This window comes from Amblyraja radiata, chromosome 6 (genome assembly GCF_010909765.2).
Source record: "Amblyraja radiata isolate CabotCenter1 chromosome 6, sAmbRad1.1.pri, whole genome shotgun sequence".
Taxonomy (NCBI): domain Eukaryota; kingdom Metazoa; phylum Chordata; class Chondrichthyes; order Rajiformes; family Rajidae; genus Amblyraja; species Amblyraja radiata.
In genome coordinates this window covers 97716563-97737591 of record NC_045961.1, presented here as the reverse complement: position 1 = coordinate 97737591, position 21029 = coordinate 97716563, and the positions used below count along the sequence as shown (strand labels likewise).

The 21029-nt window shown below is 44.2% G+C and overlaps 1 protein-coding gene across 1 annotated transcript in view; it reads right to left on the bottom strand.

The window, feature by feature from the left end:
- Positions 1-642: 642 nt before the first annotated feature.
- Positions 643-21029, bottom strand: part of LOC116974629 (SH2 domain-containing protein 1A-like) — a 78336-nt gene continuing 57949 nt past the window's right edge. Inside the window, exon 4 of the mRNA XM_033023311.1 lies at positions 643-1053. Coding sequence (XP_032879202.1) covers positions 1010-1053 — 44 coding nt within the window. The 3' untranslated portion in view covers positions 643-1009. The remainder of the gene's footprint in view (positions 1054-21029) is intronic.

Below are 21029 nucleotides of genomic sequence, written 5' to 3'. Positions count from 1 at the left end.
ATCACAGTCGTAAGTGGTAGCGTTTTAACTAAAATCAATATACAGTGCAAACAGGAAGTTGTCAAGTTACCACCAACAACCATTTGCAGCGCAGCATTTCAAAGCAGTTACCGCCACCAGCAACCATTTGCAGTGCAGCATTTCAAAGCAGTTACCACCACCACCAACAATCATTGGCAGCGCAGCATTTCAAAGCAGTTACCACCACCACCAACAACCATTTGCAGCGCAGCATTTCAAAGCAGTTACCACCACCACCAACAACCATTTGCAGAGCATTTCAAAGCAACCACATTTTCATTTTCAAACCACATTAACGGCACGCACAGTTGAGTAGACATGTGTTCAGTGTTATTCACAGCTCAGAGAGACGTGACCCTCTCGTTTCCTCCATCTTGCAGAGACTGAGTGAGACACAACACTTCCGGGTTTTATAGTCCCTCCCCCCTCCCACCAGCTGGGGCAGCAGAGAGAATGTCAAAAAAATGTAAACATTAATAACTATTTTATTTTTCATCGATGGGAAAAATCTTCTTGTCCTGCGCAGCGGAGGGGGACTCTGAGTAAGATGGCCAAAAATCACAGCCGTAAGTGGCAGCGTTTTTCAAAAATCATGAAACAGAAAAACAGGAAGTGGTCAAGATCTTACTTTTAGTAATATAGATTTCATTCAGTTTAGCCAGAACCAGCCAGCCCCTTTGAACCAAATAAATGGCTCTATCACAGAGCGTGCGGTGTAAAATGAGCCAAATGGTCTCCATCTATGTTACATTATACATAAAGTAGGCAAAATAAGATTGCAATATAGTTTACATTAGTGAATTCTACAGCTTGGAAAAATCAAGATATTATATCATTTACACCAAATGGATTTTCACATTTTCATGGATGCAGCTTGTTTAAAGGAATAACTAATCTAGAATTACAGCATTCGAGCAGAATAATATATTTCTTTCCAAGATAACCCTTCGTGATGCTCTGGAGACTCTTCTCTTGTACTAGGTCCGTGTCATATGCCGAGCATTTCCATGTACTCTCGTTCTTCCTGCAAGTCTACAAGAAAAGGAGCACATTAGAATTACATAATGCAATGTTCAAACATTTATACATGACCAACTTGGATCGAAAGGGAGAAAGTGTTTCCACTGGTAGGAATCGGTACTCTGAGAATTTAGATCTAAGTTAATTGCCAAAAAATAGCCCAGAGGGGAGGCATGGTAGAGTTGCTGCCTTACTGCGCCAGTGACCTGGGTTCGATCTTGACTATGGGAGGTTGGGGATAGCATCAAACAGGAAATTAGGGATGCATGTAGCAAAGGTACAGCGGTTATCATGGGTGACTTTAATCTACATATAGGTTGGGCCAACCAAATTGGTAACAGCACTGAGGAGGAGGATTTCCTGGAATGTATATGGGATTTTTTTTTAAGCCAAAATGTAGAAGAACCAACTAGAGGGCAGGCCATCCTAGACAGGGTATTGTGTAATGAAGAAGGACTAGTTTGCAATCTTGTTATGCAAAGCCCCTTGAGCAACAGTGACCATAATATGCTGGAATTCTGCATTAAGATGGAGAGTGACATGGTTAATGCAGAGACTAGAGTCCTGAACTTGAATAAAGGAGACTTTGATGGTATGAGACGGGAATTGGCTGGGATAGACGGGCAAATGATACTTAAAGGGTTGACGGTGGAGGTGCAATAGCAAAGATTTAAAGATCGAATGGATGAACTGCACAAATTGTTCATCCCTATCTGGCGAAAAAATATAATGGGGAAGGCGGCTCAACCGTGGCTAACGAGGGAAATTAAGGATAGTGTTAAAGCCATGGAAGAGGCATATAAATTGGCCAGAGGAAGCGGCTAACCAGAGGACTGGGAGAAATTTAGAATTCAACAGAGGAGGACAAAGGGGTTAATTAAGAGGGGGAAAAGAACATGAAAGAAAGCTTGTGGCTAATAAAAAAACTGACTAAAAGCTTCTTTGGATATTGAAGAGGAAAAGATTAGTGAAGACAAATGTAGATCCCTTAGAGTCAGAGACAGGTGAATTTATAAAGGAAAACAGGGAAATGGCAGGCCAGTACAAAGTATTTTGGTTCTGTCTTCACTAAGGAAGACACAAAAAATCTCCCAGAAATACTAGGGGACCGAGGATCTAGTGGGAGGGAGGAACTGAAGGGAATCCGCATTTGTCAGGAAATTGTGTCAGGTAAACAGTTGGGACTGAAGGCAGATAAATCCCAAAGGCCTGACGATCTGCATCCCAGAGTACTCAAGGAGGTGGCCCTGGATATTGTGGATGCATTGGTGATCATTTTCCAATGTTTAATAGACTCTGGATCAGTTACTGTGGACTGGAGGCTAGCTAATGTAACCCCGCTTTTTATGAAAGTAGGGAGATAGAAAACAGGGAATTATAGACCTTATAGCCTTACATCGGTAGTGGGGAAGATGTTTGAGTTGATTATTAAAGAAGTAATAACAGCGCATTTGGAATGCAGTGATAGGATCGGGCAATGTCAACATGGATTTATCAAGGGTAAATCATGCTTCACTAATCTTCTGGAATGTTTTGAGGATGTAACAAATAGAATGGAAAAGGGAGAGCCAGTAGATGTGGTGTATCTGGACTTTCAAAAAGCCTTTGACAAGGTCCCACACAAGAGATTAGTGTGCAAAACTAGAGCACGTGGTATTGGGGATAGGGTATTGACATGGATAGAGAACTGGTTGGCAGACAAGATGCAAAGGATAGGAATTAACGGGTCCTTTTCAGAATGGCACTATTGGGGTGCCGCAAGGATCGATGCTGGGACGATTTGGACAAGGGAATTAAATGTAACATCTCCAAGTTTGCGGATGACACAAAGCTGGGTGGCAGTGTGAGCTGCGAGGAGGATGCTATGAGGCTGCAGGATGATTTGGATAGGTTGGGTAAGTGAGCAGATGCATGGCAAATGCAGCATAATGTGGATAAATGTGAGGTTATCCACTTTGATGGCAAGAACAAGAAGGCAGATTATTATCTGAATGGTGTCCGATTAAGAAAAAGGGAAGTGCAATGTGACCTGGGTGTCCTTGTAGATCAGTCACTGAAAGTGAACATGCAGGTACAGCAGGCAGTGAAGAAAGCTGTTGGCCTTCATAATGCGAGGATTTGAGCATAGGAGCAAAGAGGTCCTACTGCCATTGTACAGGGCCCTGTTGAGAGCACATCTGGAGTATGGTATGCAGTTTTGGTTTCCTGATTTGAGGAAGGACATTCTTGCTATTGAGGGAGTGCAGCTTTGGATCATCAGATTAATTCCCTGGATGGCGGGACTGACATATGATGAAAGAATGGGTCGACTGGGCTTGTATTCACTGGAATTTAGATGGATGAGGAGATCTTATAGAAACATATAAAATTCTTAAAGGATTGGACAGGCTAGATGCAGGAAAATGTTCCCGATGTTGGGGGAGTCCAGAACCAGGGTCACAGTTTAAGAATAAGGGGTAGGCCATTCAGGACTGAGATGAGGAAAATCTTTTTCACCCAGAGAGTTGTAAATCTGTGGAATTCTCTGACAATTCACTGGTTGTTTTCAAGGGAAAATTAGATTTAGCTCTTAAGGCTAAAGGAATCAAGGGATATGTGGAAAAGGCAGGAACGGGGGTACTGATTTTGGATGATCAGCCATGATCATATTGAATGGTGGTGCTGGTTCGAAGGGCTGAATGGCCTACTCCTGCAACTATTTTCTATGTTTCTATGCTGCCTGTATGGAGTTTGTACGTTCTTCCTGTGACCACGTGGGTTTTATCCGGGTGCACCTGTTCCCTCTCAGATTCCAAAAACTTGCAGGTTTGTAATCGGGGAGACTAAGCGGAGGTTGGGCGATCGTTTCGCCGAACACCTCCGCTCAGTCCGCAATAACCAACCTGACCTCCCGGTGGCTCAGCACTTCAACTCCCCCTCCCATTCCCAATCCGACCTCTCTGTCCTAAGTCTCCTGCATTGCCAGAGTGAGCAACAGCGGAAATTGGAGGAACAGCACCTCATATTCCGTCTGGGGACCTTGCGTCCGGATGGCATTAACATTGAATTCTCCCAATTTTGCTAGTCCTTGCTGTCTCCTCCCCTTCCTCAACCCTCTAGCTGTCTCCTCCCACCCTCCCATCCGCCCGCCCTCGGGCTCCTCCTCCTCCCCTTTTCCTTCCTTCTCCCCCCACCCCCCATCAGTCTGAAGAAGGGTTTCGGCCCGAAACGTCGCCTATTTCCTTCGCTCCATAGATGCTGCTGCACCCGCTGAGTTTCTCCAGCAATTTTGTGTACCTTCGATCTTCCAGCATCTGCAGTTCCTTCTTGAACAGGTTTGTAAGTTAATTGGTTTCAGTAAATTGTCCCTAGTGTGTAGGATAGAACTATTGTCTGGGTGTAGTATGATAACTAGTATGAATGAGTGATCAAAAGTTGGTATGGACTCGATGAGCCGAAGGGCCTGGTTCCACATTGCATCTCTAACCTCTAGACGTGTCTAGACGCCTCCTGGAGGGAGCATGGTATGAGCTGCCGGAACGGGTAGTTGAGGCAGGTACCATCGCAAGGTTTCAGAAATATTTAGACAGGTACATGGATACAATAGGTCTCGAAGGATCTGGGCCAAATACAGGCAGGTGGGGCTAGTGTAGATTGCACATGTTGGTCGTTTGCAAGTGTTTGCATGATGTATGACTCTATGACTCTAAATATGTTGAGATAATGAGAATTTTCTTTTAAACATAGAACATGGAACAGCACAGCCCAGGAATAGGCCCTTCGGCCCACATGTTTGTGCCAAATTAAACTGATCTCATCTGCCTGTACATGGTCCATATCTGTCTATTCCCTGCCTTTCCATGTGCCTACCTAATAGCTTCTTAAACACCACCATTGTATCTGCCTCGACCACCATTCCTGGCAATGAGTTCCAGGCCCCCACCACTCTCTGTGTAAAAACACTTGCCCTGCACATGTCCATTAAACTTTCCCCCTCTCATCTTATAGCTATGCCCTTTAGTGTTGAACATTTCCAGCCTAGGAAAAAAAGTTCTGACTGTCTCCCCTATCTATGCCTCTCATAATTATATATACTTCTATCAAGTCTCCCCTCGACCTCTGATGTTCCAGAGAAAACAATCCAAGTCCATCCAACCTCTCCCTGTAGCTAATACTCTCTAATCCAGGCAGCATTCTGGTAAACCTCCACAGCACCCTCTCCAAATGCCTCCATGTCTTTCCTGCAAATGTGACCAGAAAAATAAAAGACTTTTCTGAAGTAAGTTGTTAGTATGTGAAACAAACAAGCTACTGTAAAAGGGCAGAGAAAAGCAAATTCAAAACTAGCTTTCAGAAAGGAAATAGAAAGGAAAAAAAGATGCAGGGCTCTGGGGAAAGAGCAGAGGTGTGGGGCTAATTGCATCATCATCTCAGAGCAACACAGATCTGATTGGCCAAATGGCCTCTTTCTGTGCCATAAAATATCACAACTCATTTTAATCTTTTGAAATTATTACAACTCACTTCATACTGTGTTTAGTTTTGATCACCCTGCTATCGGAAAGATGGCATTAAGTTGAAAAGAGTGCAGAGAAGATTTACGAGGATGTTGTCAGACCTGAGTGCCTGAGCTAAAGAGAAGGATTAGGCAGGGTAGGACTTCATTCCTTGGAGAACAGGCGACTAAGTGGTGATATTATAGCGGTGTACTGAATCGTGCGGGGAACAGATAGGGTGAATGCAGGATCTTTTATCCAGGGTAGGTGAATCGAGAACTCGAGGTCATAGATTTAAGATGAGAGGGGGACAGATTTAATAGGAAACTCAAGGGTAAATTTCTCACCCAGATGGTGGTGGGCATATGGAATGAGCTGCAAGAGGAGGTAGTTGAGGTTGGTACAATAACAACATTCAATAGATATTTGGACAGGTACCTTTACTGGATGGATATGGGCCAAATGCATGTAACTTGGTCTGCGATAGATAAGTTGAACAAATGGCCCTGTTTCCATGATGTATGATTCTATGACTCATTGAGGATGAGCAAGGGTCTAGAATCATAGTTACACAGCACAGAAACAGGCTCTTCGGCCAAACGCCCATGCTGACCAAGATGCCCCTTCTACACCAATCCCACCTGCCCACGTTTGGCCCTTATCCCTCTAAACATTTCCGATCCATGTACCTGTCCAAATGTCTTTTAAATGTTGTTATAATTTCTGCCTCAATTCCCTCCTCTGACATCTCATTCCATATGTCCACTGTGTGAAAAATGTGCCCCTCAGATTTCCATTAAATCTTTCCCCTCTCACCTTTAACCCATGTCCTCTGGTTCTTGATTCCCTGACTCTGGGTAAAATACTCTGTACCTCTACCCTTTCTATTCCCTTCATGATCTTATCTACTTCTGTAAGATCACCTCTCAGCTTCCTATGCTTCAAGGAATACAGTTTCTTTGGACTCTTTCCCATTCCAACTACAATTCTCCTTACATTATGAAGCCCCATCGATGTTAGTCCCACCTGCCCGCATTTGGCCCATATCCCTGTAAACCTTTCCTATCCATCATTAATCCTACTTCCTAAGGGCGACACAGTGGTGCAGCCGTAGAGATACAGCGCTTGCAGCGCTTGCAGCGCCAGAGACCCAGGTTCGATCCAGACTATGGGTGCTGTCTGTACGGAGTTTGTTCATTCTTCCCGTGACCACGTGGATTTTCTTCGTGGTCTTCGGTTTCCCCCCCACACTTCAGAGACGTACAGGTTTGTAGGTTAATTGGCTTGGTATGAATGTAATTTGTCCCGTGTGTGTAGGATAGTGTTAATGAGCGGCGATTGCTGGTCGGTGTGGACTCAGTGGGCCGAAGGGCCACGCTGTATCTCTAAATTAAACAAAAACGATTTCTTTGGGTGAAAAACTAAAGCCATTCAATTCAACTTTAACATATTCTACAAATTGCAAATACTTTTACAGAGCAGACCATTAGGGAGGCAAAGCAAGTGTCCAGAACCAGGGGCCACAGTCTCAGAATAAGGGGGAGGTCATTTAAGACTGAGGTGAGAAAAAACTTTTTCACCCAGAGAGTTGTGAATTTATGGAATTCCCTGCCACAGAGGGCAGTGGAGGCCAAATCACTGGATGAATTTAAGAGAGAGTTAGATAGAGCTCAAGGGGCTAGTGGAGTCAAGGGATATGGGGAGAAGGCAGGCACGGGTTATTGATTGGGGACGATCAGCCATGATCACAATGAATGGCGGTGCTGGCTCGAAGGGCCGAATGGCCTCCTCCTGCACCTATTTTCTATGTTTCTATGTTTCTAAGTGGACCTTAAAGATTCAGTCAATGGCCAACTGAGAAAACCTTCTCAGTTTTATTTCTTCATTCGATAGATTTTATTTCTTAGAATTAAAATAAGAGCTAGAAAAGAGTGCTGATGGAATTGATTTAATCCACATGTACTGAGGGTAAAAATCACTCCCATTGCCTTTGACTGGGAATCTATCCCAAGTGTAGTGTGAAATTAATCTGCTGGTTTTTGAGGGGGTGGGGGGAGTTTTTGTATACAAACTACGGTTCAGGAAGTTTTTCGCATTTCGTCACATCCCTTTGTAATGAATATTGAGCACAAGACACTACAGTGAAATATTATTTTCTTCTCTACCAAATTTGCCAGCAACATCTTGTTCTACTACTAAGAAGAGACTTTTGCTTGCTATCATTTATCAAAGACTCCGTAAAAGCATAAATGTCATTCCTTAAAGAAAGATTCCACTTAGGTTTGCCAAACAAAAAGGGCCAGAAGGAAATCCGTCTCCTCCTCTCTCCCCTCCAAGTTGCACTCTATCCTGTCTCACAAACACTCTGCCATTGCTTCATCTTAAGCCAATTCTCTATCCAGTTAGCTAACTCTGGATGTCATGCGATCTAACCTTCCAGAGCAGCCTATCATGTGGAACCTTATCAAAGGCCTTAATGAAGTCCATATAGACAATGTCTACAGTTTTGCCCTTAACCTTTTTGGTTACTTCTTCACAAAACAGATTCGTAAGGCACAGTCTCCAACATACAAAACATGTTCACAAGTTCACAAGGTATCGGAGTAGAATTAGGCCATTCGGCCCATCGATTCTACTCTGCCATTCAATCACGGCTGATCTCTGCCTCCTAATCCCATTTTCCTGCATTCTCCCATAACCCTTGACACCCGTTCTAATCAAGAATTTGTCTATCTCTGCCTCAAAAATATCCACTGACTTGGCCTCCACAGCCCTCTGTGGCAATGAGTTCCACAGATTCACCACCCTCTGACTAAAGGAGTTCCTCCTCACCTCTTTTCTAAAAGAGCGTCCTTTAATTCTGAGGCTATGACCTCCGGTCCGAGACTCTCTCAATAGTGGAAACATCCTTTCCACATCCACTCTATCTATGCCTTGCTTACTATCCCCAATCAGCACTTTCCTATCTAAATGCATATATACCTTATCCCTCGGAATCCTCTATAGCAGCTTGCCTACCAATGGGTTAGGCTCACTGGTCTATAGTTCCCTGACTTTTTCATGCAGCCCTTCTTAAATAGAGGCACAACATAAAGAGGAGAAACATGGTCTCCTCCAACTACATCCTGGAAAAGGAGCCTTTCACATATGAAGATAGACACACAGTGCTGGAGAAACTCAGCGGGTCAGGCAGCATCTCTGGAGAAAAAAGGATGGGTGTCGTTTTGGGTCGGGAAAGTAGAGGGTGGGCGGGGGGGGTGGGGGGAGGTGAAGAGGTGAGAAAAGAGCAGGATCAATCAAGGCCAGCCACAAATGACCTGGCAGGCCCATTGTGGGCTAGGGAAGGTGTGATCACCTGCATCTATACCTGATACCTCTGAAGCCAAGCTTACAATTAAAAAGGAGCAAAATAAGGATTCCCTTTCGTTACTGGGAGTCAGTTTGACATACGGTAAGGCAGATGGAGCAGAAAGATCGGGGAAATTCTCTTCAGAACAGGGCGTGCAGATAAGATTAGCTTATACCCCTATCATGGGAAGACATTGTGGGCCGAAGGGCCTATTACTGTGCTGTTCCTATGTTCATAGGTTCAGAAGTGATAGGACAAGAATTAGGCCATTCGGCCCATCAAGTCTACTCCACCATTCAATCATGGCTGAACCATCTCCCCCTCTTAACACCATCCTCCTGCCTTCTCCCCAAAACGCCTGAAAGCTGTACTCAACAAGAATCTATCTATCTATCTCTGCCTTAAAATATATATCCATTGACTTGGCGTCCACAGCCTTCTGTGGCAATGAATTCCACAGATTCATCACCCTCTGGCCCCATGTAACTGGTGGTGTCTTGCAGCAAAATGGCAAACTGCACTGAGAAGGTATTCACACCATGGGTTGCCAGCAGTTCCAGAAAGTCTCTCGCCACCACTTTCTGGAGGACAATTAACAATGAGGAGAAAAAATTGGTGATCTTGCTAGCAATGCCTCTGTCTATTTTAGTTTCAGTTTTTAGGTTTGGAGATACAGCATGGAGACAGATCCTTCGGCCGACCGACCAGCGATCAACCATACATTGTGAATGGCTCGATTGTAATCATGTATAGTCTTTCCACTGACTGGCTAGCATGCCACAAAAGCTTTTCACTGTACCTTGGTACACATGACAATAAGCTCCGAAACGTTGCCTATTTCCTTCGCTCCATAGATGCTGCTGCACCTGCTGAGTTTCTCCAGCATTTTTGGCTGCCTTCGATTCTCCAGCATCTGCAGTTCCTTCTTAAATTAAACTACTTCTGTCCTACACACTAGGGGCAATTTATTGAAGGCAATTAACTTGCACTCCTTTGGAATGTGGAAGGAAATCAGAGCTTCCGGAGAAAACCCACGCGGTCACAGGGAGAACGTACAAACTCCGTACAGACAGCAGGTATAGTCAGGATTGAACCCGGGTCTCTGGCGCTGTACGGCAGCAACACTACTGCTGCGCCACTGTGCCACCTCAAAGGAGATTGGTGAAGGAACACATTTTTTTGAGTTGGCCACGTTTACCCATTTGCTTTTTGTTTGACCTGCTGAGTTTTCAGATTTATTTTCTGCAAGGAATATTATCCTTTCATGTAAGAAGTCTATTACAGGAATATTATGTGTAGGAAGGAGAGTTGGAAGATGGACGTAGCATTCAGATCAAAGGTCCCCACTGCTGGGAGTTCTCATACTGATATAATTGATAATAAAAAATGAAAATCAATGAAATAGCAAAATATTGACAAATTAAATTCATCTGACTGACACTGAATGGTGCACTGTGTAGGCATCCTAACAGATACAAATTAAATATAATCTAATTGATACGCTGTATGAAAACATGAAATTTGTAAGTTACCTGGCAATTATTAAAAAAAACAAGGCAAGCAAAGAACACGAGTGCAATGTGTCTTGATATGTGAACTTAAATTGAAACCCAATTGAATTTGTGTTATTTATTTTTAAGAGCCAAGGCTTGAATCTTGGAGTAATAAAGAGAACGGTTGCTGAGCTAAATGAATAGTCAGAGTTGACAAGGTTTGAGGAATAAACTGAAGGTGGTTTTTTTCTGCAACAGGCAAGATCAATGAGGAGCAGTCTGCACCTGTTTGACAAGAGATCCAATGCATAACTGTTAATGAATGATCGCAAAGAACATTATAACCTGGAAAATGAGAGAAGCTAATATCACTTCAGTCTATTTTTAGAGAAACAGCACGGAAACAGGCCCTTCGGCCCACCGGGTCCGCACCGAATAGCGATCCTCACACATTAACATTATCCTATACCCTAGGGGCAATTTACAATGTTTACAGAAGCCAATTAACCTACAAACCTGTACGTCTTTGGAGTGTGGGAGGAAACTGGAGCACCCAGAGAAAACCCACGCAGGCCACAGGGAGAACGTACAAACTCCGTACCGACAGGACCCGTAGTCAGGATTGAACCTGGGTCTCTGGCGTTGTCAGGCAGCAACTCTACCGCTGCGTAGGCCTCCCCATCATTTATGGTTGGAAAATGTGTGATTTTGCCTGCTTTGCATCATTTATACACAGTGGGGTTCACTGGCCAGCCTGGGCTTTATCACCCATCGCTAATCACGATTGAGAAAATCACTTCTTCTTTCGACAAAATTATCTCACAATGTTACAAGATGTTGCCTCATTTGAAACAATTCCAATACCCATTCATACAGCAATGGTGTTGAATCCCACTCAGCTCATAAACATAGGTAGTAACAGCTGTTGATAGACACAAAATGCTGGAGTAACTCAGCGGGTCAGACAGCATGTCTGGCGAAAAGGAACAGGTGACCTTTCGGGTCGAGGACCTACTTCAGACTGAGAGTCGGGGGGAAAGGGAAACGAGAGATACAGACGGTGATATAGAGAGATATAGAACAAATGAATGAAAGATATGCAAAAAAGTAACGATGCTACAGGAAGCAGGCCATTGTTATCTGATGGCAAAAGCAGAGGATTGCAAAACAATTCTATGTTCTGAACACTGAATGAAAACTTATTTCTTCTGAAACTTTGGAAACTATTGCACTAAGGAATGAGTTTTTAAATAAGCTTGTTAATTTAGAGTGTTTCCATCTGCGTAAGCATGCTAACTTGGAAGGAAACCCAAGGAAAGTACACAAATGATTAACATCCAACAGATCGCTAATTGACAGATTCAGACATCAATGGCATTGCAAACATATAATATGTGTTGAACTTGTAAAGTGACCAATAACAGCAATACACAAAACTGTTTCCTCCATACTATGAGACTATTGAAAGAATCTCTCATAGCTGAGGATGAAGACTCAATCTCCCAACCTACCTCATAGCAGCCCTTGCACTTTTTTAAAATCTGCACTTTCTCTATAACTGTAATGCTAAAATGCTGAAGTCTACATTCTGCACTCTTTCACTTTACCCTTTACCATGCCTATTGTACTTGCGTATGCTTGGTTATACTCATGTAAGATATGATTTGACGAGATAGCATGCAAAACAAAGATTTTCACTCAGTACACGTGACAATAATAGACCAATACTAAGACCAACCAGCAACATTATGCTGAAAACCATATGGAAGCACTGACCTCATGTAGGAAAAGTGCAACAATTTCAACAAGAAAAGTGCAGTCTCAGGTAGTATAGAGGCAAACTATGTGTTTGCTATGAGGTAGATGGTCAGAACCTTTTACTAGGGTGGAAATGTCAAAAACTAGAGGGCATAAAGAGAAAGTTTCAAGGAGATTAGTTTAATTTAGAGTCATAGAAACATAGAGTGGTACAGCGTGGAAACAGGCCCTTTGGCCCAACTTGCCCACACCAGACAACATGTCCCAACTACACAGGTCCCACCTGCCCGCATTTGGCCCATATCCCTCTAAACCTGTCCTAGCCATGTACCTGTCTAACTGGTTCCTAAACGTTGGGATAGTCCCTGCCTCCACTACCTCCTCTGGTAGCTTGTTCCATACACCCACCACCCTTTGTGTGTAAAGGTTACCCCACAGGTTAATATTAAATCTTTTCCCCTTCACCTTGAACCTATGTCCTCTTGTCCTCGATTCACCTACTCTGGGCAAGAGAGACTGTGCATCAAAATTTAGTTTAGTTTAGAGATATAGCACGGAAACTGACCCTTCGGCCCACCGTGTCCTCGCCGACTAGCGATCCTTTCACACTAACACTATCCTACATACGCTAGGGGGACAATTTGTACAATTTAACCAAGCCAATCAGCATTCAAACTTGTACCTCTTTGGAGCATGTGTGAGGCAAGTTTTTTTTTTATACAGAGTGCCTGCAATGTGTTACCAGGGGCGGTGTGGAAGCGGATGTGATAGTGGCGTTTAGGAGGCTTTTAGATAGGTACATGGATATGCAGGGGCTGGTTGGGGGGGGATATAATCCATGGATCAACAGAGGGATAGGGATCAGGCAGAGGAGATTATCTTAATTTACCATCATGTTTGGCACAGACATTGTGGGCCGAAGGGCCTGGTTCTGTTCCATACGGTCCTACAATCTACATTCTAAGCATGGAGGCATAATACCATCCAACTAATTCCAGAGAGGATACCACAACTTTCAGGAAGGACATTGTATCCCTTGGACCCCATTTTCTCTGTTTTGGTTGAGTACGCAGGGATTTTGTCTTTGTGGTTTCATTCTGGAGTTTGCCAATTTGTAATTATATCATCTGAGGATAGACCTTTTATTTATTTTTTTAGTGAAGTTTATTGTCATAGTGTTCTCTGAAATCAATCTGTTTCCATGTATTGAGTGAATATGAGATGGGCTTCACTGTCTTCTGAACAAGCTGAACAAAATAAGATAGACAGAAAAAACTGGAGTAACTCAGTGGGTCGGACAGCATCTCTGGAGAAAAGGAATAGGTGACGTTTCGGGTCGAGACCCTTCTTCAGTGTCTATCTTCGTTTTAAACCAGCATCCGCACCCTTCCTACACAAGTTGCATGAAAATTGGTATTCAAGCGATGCAAAGAGTGTGGTTTCATTTCAGGTCATAAGAGAACAGGATGCTTTACTTTTATTTGTGCATCAATTTCAGGCAACTCTTTGCTGTTGAGGCATAGGTGACAAGTTTGCTGCTGTGCTGATGCCAATTTCAGCATGCTTTTGATTGAAAGAATGTCCTGAGAAGATTTTACATTTCTTACTTCCTCAGCTAAAATGTAACTCTTCTTAGAGAGTCCCTGAAGATAATTGACTTCCATTCTGATTTTGATGAATCTGGAGCAGGTGATGAGGCCGATATGGGATCTGTAGACTCTTCCATGGATGGGGAAGGTCCAACAGGGCATGGTAGGGCGACACGAAGGCGCAGCGGTAGAGTTGTTGCCTTACAGAGCTTGCAGCGCCGGAGACCCGGGTTCGATCCCGACTACGGGTGCTCTCTGTACGGAGTTTGTATGTTCGCCCCATGACCACATGGGTTTTCTCCAAGATCGTTGGTTTCCTCCCACACTCCAAAGACATACAGGTATGCAGGTAAATTGGCTTGATATGTATAAATTGTCCCTAGCGTGTAGGATAGTGTTAATGTGCGGGGATCTCTGGTCGGTGCAGACTCGTTGGTTGAATGGCCTGTTTCCATGCTGTATCTCTAAACTAAACTAAACGAAAAAGGGCAAGCAAGAATACTGTTAGGTGATCTACTCTTTCTAGCATTTACACATGGGCTTCAATGTTCCTCTGATGCGTGGCCCAAAGGTTCCCAACACCATCTCAAATGCTCCTTCTCCACTCTGAGCATCTCCTTGAAACCTTTCCCATCTCTCTGATAATCTCTTCCCCCAATAGAGCTCAGAATAGAGTGCGTGTTCTGGGAATAATGATTTCGATTAAGTGGAGGCCCTTTCCTCTACCTTGGTAGAATATAAAAACAAAACCCATGGAACTATTTACCAGTGGCGTCATTGTGGCGCAGCGGTAGTGTTGCTGCCTGAGTGCCAGAGACCCGGGTTCGATCCTGACTACAGGTGCTGTTTGTACGAAGTTTGTACGTTCTCCCCGTGACCGCGTGGGTTTTCTCTGGGTGCTCCGCTTTCCTCCCACACTCCAAAGACGTGCAGGTTTGTAGGTTAATTGGCTTCAGTAAAATTGTAAATTGTCCCTAGTGTGTAGGATAGTGCTAGTGTATGGGGATTGCTGGTCGGCACAGCCTGGCTGGCCGAAGGGCCTATTTCCCCACTGTAAATTCTAAAGTCTATTTCAAGGAAGAGGTTCTGATCCAGAAGATTTATGGATTCAAGTTCCAATCCAGAGATAAATGGGTTCAATGCATTTCCAGGGAGCGCTGCCTTTCAGATAAAATGCTAATCTGCGGCCCAGAAAACCCTGCCATGGAAAAGACCCAAGCCGTTATTTCAAAGAAGAGATGGACATTTATTCCCTAAAATCCTGCTCAGTTTTAAATCCCTTGCTCAGCATTATGGAAATAGATCATATATTAATATTACTGTGATATTTGAGAGAGATCAGTTTAGTTTAGTTTAGTGATACAGCATGAAAACATTCAGCTCACCAAATCCATGCCGGCCAGCCTACACAGACATACCATAGAAACATAGAAACATAGAAAATAGGTGCAGGAGTAGGCCATTCGGCCCTTTGAGCCTGCACCGCCATTCAATATGATCATGGCTGATCATCCAACTCAGTATCCTGTACCTGCCTTCTCTCCATACCCCCTGATCCCTTTAGCCACAAGGGCCACATCTAACTCCCTCTTAAATATAGCCAATGAACTGGCCTCAACTACCTTCTGTGGCAGAGAATTCTAGAGATTGAATTGAATTGAATTTAGTTTTATTTGTATAGGGACAGTGCATATTAATAAACATTTACATGTAATACGCAAGATTGTAGCCAGTAGCTAATTTCCATCTTTAGTCCCTCTGGTAAACAAGGTAAACACATCACAACACAATCAATCAATAAGAAAAGAGACAAAAACAAAAGACAAAAACAAAACAAAACAAACAATATGGTTTAGCCTGCAGTCATAACATAGAATAAATAACAAACACTCAACACAGTTTAAAGTCCCAAAGTCATTGTCTCTTCCCTCCTTGCTCTTCCTCTGCGCTGAGGCAATCCAAGCCTCCGATGTTGTGACCCCGCCGGGTGATGGTAGGTAAGTCCCGCGGCTGAATCCGAGCTCCGCAAACGGGCCGGTTCGAAGCTGCCGAAGCTGCCGTCCTCCAGTCCAGCGGACGCAGCTGTAGTTGCGGGAGCTCCGGAAAACAGAACTCGAGCTCCCGATGATGTCGTCCACTGGCCCGCGGCTGAGCCTCTGAGGCTCCAAAGTCGGATCGGAAGCTGTGTCGCATCGCAACCACAGCCCCGAAGTCGGCCAGGCTCGCGTTGGTAAGCCCTGGCTCTGCCTCCACAGCCTCGAGGTCGGTCGCAGTTGGAGGCCGCCAGCTCCGGGATAGGCCTCAGCGCAGACGGACACGGAGACGGGGATATGGCAGGAAAGGTCGCATCCCCCCGAAGGAAGAGCCAAAAAACACACCACACCCACCCCCCACACACACACAGCTAAACAAACCAAAATAAACTGTAAAAACAGGACAAAAGAAAACAAAAAACTGAAAAGACAAACGGACTGCAGGCGAGCCGCAGCTGCAAGGCAGCGCCGCCACTCCCAGAGATTCATCACTCTTTGTGTGAAAAATGTTTTTCTCATCTCGGTCCTAAAGGATTTCCCCCTTATCCTTAAACTGTGACCCCTTGTTCTGGACTTCCCCAACATCGGGAACAAACTTCCTGCATCTAGCCTGTCCAACCCCTTAAGAATTTTGTAAGTTTCAATAAGACCCCTCTTAATCTTCTAAATTCTAGCGAGTACAAGCCGAGTCTATCCAGTCTTTCTTCATATGAAAGTCCTGCCATATGAAAGTCCCTACAAACTAGGGACAATTTACCGAAACCAATTAGCCTACAAACCTGCACGTCTTTGGAATGTGAGAGAAAACTGAAGCACCTGGAGAAAACCCATGCGGTCACAAGGAGAACGTACAAACTCCATTAGTCAGGATTGAACCTGGGTATCTGGCGCTGTAAGGCAGCAACTCTACCGCTGCACCACTGTGCCACCCACAGAGTTTTCTGTGTGTTTCCTACTTTACAACAGTGATACTTTCCACTGGCTCCAAAGCACTGGGATATTTTCAAAGGTGCGTTATAAATCCAGTAACAACACTAAAGGCACGGCAGATAATTAAATGGAGGCCAGCTCCTGAAAGAAAAATCTCATCAATCCACTTTCCTGCTCTTTCCCCATAAACCCTGCAAATTATTTTCTTCCAAGTGCCCATCCAATTGCTTTCAGAAAGCCTTGAATGATTCTACTTCCAATACCCTCACAGTCCAGTCCAAAATATTTTTTCTATTTATGTGTTTTAACCGGTTAATTGCCAAAATCCACTGCATCTTAATCCACACACTTGAGACCGAGAAATATCGCAGATTTAAGTCTATTACATTTTTATTTCATTTCCAAAACTGATTTTAAGCCACATAAAACATTTAGTGCAAATCTCATTTTAACCAAATCCCTCAGTTTGACCCTGTGGCATGGAAAAGGTAGACTATCACATCATCTCAGAAGATTATTTTGTTGTATGAAGAAGGGTCTCGACCCCAAATGACGCCCATTCCTTCTCTTCAGAGATGCTGCCTTTCCCGCTGAGTTCCTCCAGCATTGTGTGCCTACCTTAGTTAGTTTAGTTTAGTTTAGTTCAGTTTAGAGATACAGTGCGGAAACAGGCCCTTTGGCCCATCGGCTCCGCGCCGATCAACGATCCCCACACATTAACACTATCCTATACCCACTAGGGACAATTTTTAAATTTACCAAGCCAATTAACTTACAAACCTATACGTCTTTGGAGTGTGGGAGGAAACTGAAGATCTTGGAGAAAACCCATGCAGATCACGGGGAGAAGGTACAAACTCCGTACAGACAGCACCCGCAGTCGAGATTGAACCCGGGTCTCCGGCATTGCATTCGCTGTAAGGCAATAACTCTACCGCTGCACCTCCGTGACCACAAAGATAAGTTCTTTCTTACACATTATTTTGTTGTCGGTACAAATAACTTTTGACTTGACTTTTGTTTCTTCAAGTGGCTTCAATGCCTGTGTGTCATAGAGTTATGGTGATAGTATGGGAACAGGCCCTTTGGTCCAACTTGCCCACATCGGCCCGCATCTCCCAGCTATACTAGTCCCACCTGCCTGTTTTTGGCCCATATCCCTCTAAACCTGTGCTATCCATGTACCTGCCTTAATGTTTCTTAAACATTGCGAAAGTGCCTGCCTCAACTATCTCTTCCGGCAGCTCGTTCCATTAGCAAAAGTGTGAGCAAAACACTTTATGATGGCATTGTCTGGCCCAATACTGAAACCTACTTGACATACAAGGAATATAATAAACAATAAAAAAATTACATAAGAAGGACGAAACTTCGGCACAAACTTCCTGTTATCTGGTGCTGTTATGAAATCTGACATTGACAGGAAATATGATAACCACAGTAAATGTCTCATCAGACAAACAGACTGGAGTGTCTGGCAGCAAGGGCGTCACAGTGGCACAGCGGCAAAGTTGCTGCCTTACAGCGCCAGTGACCCGGGTTCGTTCCCGACCATGGGTGCTGTCTGTACGGAGTTTGTACACACTTCTCCCCGTGAAATACGTGGGCTTTCTCTCGGAGCTCCGGTCTCCTCCCACACTCCAAAGACATACAGGTTTGTCGGTAAGCTGTTTTGGTAAAATTTTGGTAACATTCGAAATTGTCCCTAGTGTGTATAGGGGCAGTGTTAATGTGCGGGGATCACTAGTCGGTGCGTATTTGATGGGCCGAAGGGACTGTTTCCACGCTGTATCTCTAAACTAAGCTAACCTGAAATAAAATTAAACCCGCTTGGGTTTACTCCGGGACATACGGGTTTGTAGGCTAATTGGTTTCGGTAAAATTGTATATTGTCCCTAGCGTGTGTGGGATAGTGACAGTGTGCAGGGATCGTTGGTCGGCGCAGACTCGGTGGGCCGAAGGGCCTGTTTCCTCTCTGTATCTCTAAACTACACGTCACTCTTGGTAACTCTGCCTTCCCATCAAAAACACTTATAGCCCCAATAAAACCCACCTAGTCAGTTGACATCATAAGATCATAAGTGATAGGACTAGGATTAGGCCATTTGGCCCATTAAGTCTACTCCGCCATTCAATCATGGCTGATCCATCTCTCCCTCCTAACCCCACTCTCCTGCCTCCGCCCCATAACCTCTGACACCCGTATTGATCAAGAATCTATCCATCTCCGCCTTAAATATATCACTGGCGGCCTCCACAGCCTTCTGTGGCAAGGAATTCCACAGATTCTAACACCTTCTGACTAAATAAATTTCTCCTCATCTCTTTCCTAAAAGAACGTCCTTTAATTCAGAGGCTATGACTTCAAGTCCTAGACTCTCCCACAAGTGGAAGCATCCTCTCCACATCCTCTCTATCCAAGCCTTTAGACCAAGACTTATACCATATGTATAATGGTGAATAATATGTATAAATGTATAATATGTACCTATACAAATTTACATCACATGTGAACCACATAAAATATTGTGTGCAAGCGATACAGCAGGTGAACGGGGTGTGACTTCCACCGCACAACCACAACTTGACAACGACATCTTTGGAAACAGTCACTTTCAATTCTTCCAACTCTTTTACTTCTCTACTCAAATACACAGTTACCAGAAATCTGTTTCCATGAAGCCAGCACCCCATATAATTAAGGGAATATCTTTAAGTATTCGACAACATCAGGGAACAGCTTCCCCCGAGGGAGCTTCTATTACAAATAATTACATTTGATTTACAGCACAATAACAAGCTAACTAATCTCCTCATGTGTTTACAATGCTGCACAGAAACGTTCATTTCTCACCCTATCAGTATTTACTTCTAATCCTTTCTTATTCATTGACATATCTATGCAGCAGAGAAATACTTTTTAAAGATCAGTCAGGCACATTTTTATCTTTCACTCTTGCAATGCGTTTAGGCATGGGTGGTTATCCTGGCCCAGTTACATAACAAATAGATTTCGAAATGACCGCCAAGGCTGAGGCATTAGACTTTAGAGAAACAACATGGAAACAGGCCCATTGGCCGACCGAGTCCACGCCGCCCAGCCATCACCCCGTACACTTGCACTGGGGACAATTTACAATTTACAGAGCCAACTAACCTGCAAACCTCAAAGCCAACCTCAAAAAGGCTGGCAGTATCATCAAAGACCCACACCATCCTGGCCACACACTCATCTCCCTGCTACCTTCAGGTAGAAGGTACAGGAGCCTGAAGACTGCAACAACCAGGTTTAGGAATAGCTACTTCCCCACAGCCATCAGGCTATTAAACCTGGCTCGGACAAAACTCTGATTATTAGTAACCCATTTTCTGTTATTTGCACTTTATCAGTTGATTTATTCATGTGTGCATATATTTATATTATGGTAGGTACACAAAAAAGCTGGAGAAACTCAGCGGGTGCAGCAGAATCTATGGAGCGAAGGAAATAGGCAACGTTTCGGGCCGAAACCCTTCTCCAGACTTATATTATGGTTATATTATGGTATATGGACACACTTATCTGTTTTGTAGTAAATACCTACTATGTTCTGCGTGCTGAAAGCAAGAATTTAATTGTCGTATACAGGGACACATGACAATAAATTCACTTGAACTTGAAACCTGTACGTCTTTGGAGCGTGGGAGGAAACCAGTGCACCCAGAGAAAACCCACGTGATCATGGGGAGAACGTACAAGCTCCGTACAGGAACTAACCAAAGTCAGGTTCACACGCGGGTGTCTGGTGCTGTGAGGCAGCAACTCTACCGCTGGCACCATGGTGCCGCTACAGGAACTGTGACTTACATTCAACACTCCTGAAGGAAAATACTCTCCAATAAGAGTAACAGCATTTTCCACCACGATTTGCAATGCTCCCTAGATGACCAAATGCATAAGGTCACTAGATTTGCCCCCTTCTCTTCTGCTGGTAAATCTCGAAGAAAACTCCAAAGGGTTTATTTCACAGTGGGGGAGTAAGGCAGGAAAAGAGATGTGTAGCCTGGCAAGTGATAGGTAGATAAAGGTGAGTGGGGGGGGGGGGGGGGGGGGGGGGGTTGACTGGCAAATGGGTGGACAGCGGCTAGAGATGAATAGAAGATAGAAGGGTGACAGAAGAAGACCAAAAGGAGACAAACAAATGTCAAATAAGGAGAGAAGAGGGTAAAATGTACGAAATGTAAAGCCTGAGGGAGGGGTATAGGTGGAAGGGGACAGGGGTGTGGAGGGAATGGGTTGTAGGAATGAGTGTGCACTGGAGTGGAGGGGACACAGGAAAGGGGGCAGGGGTGGACGGACGGAGAGTGTTCGCTAAGGTTGG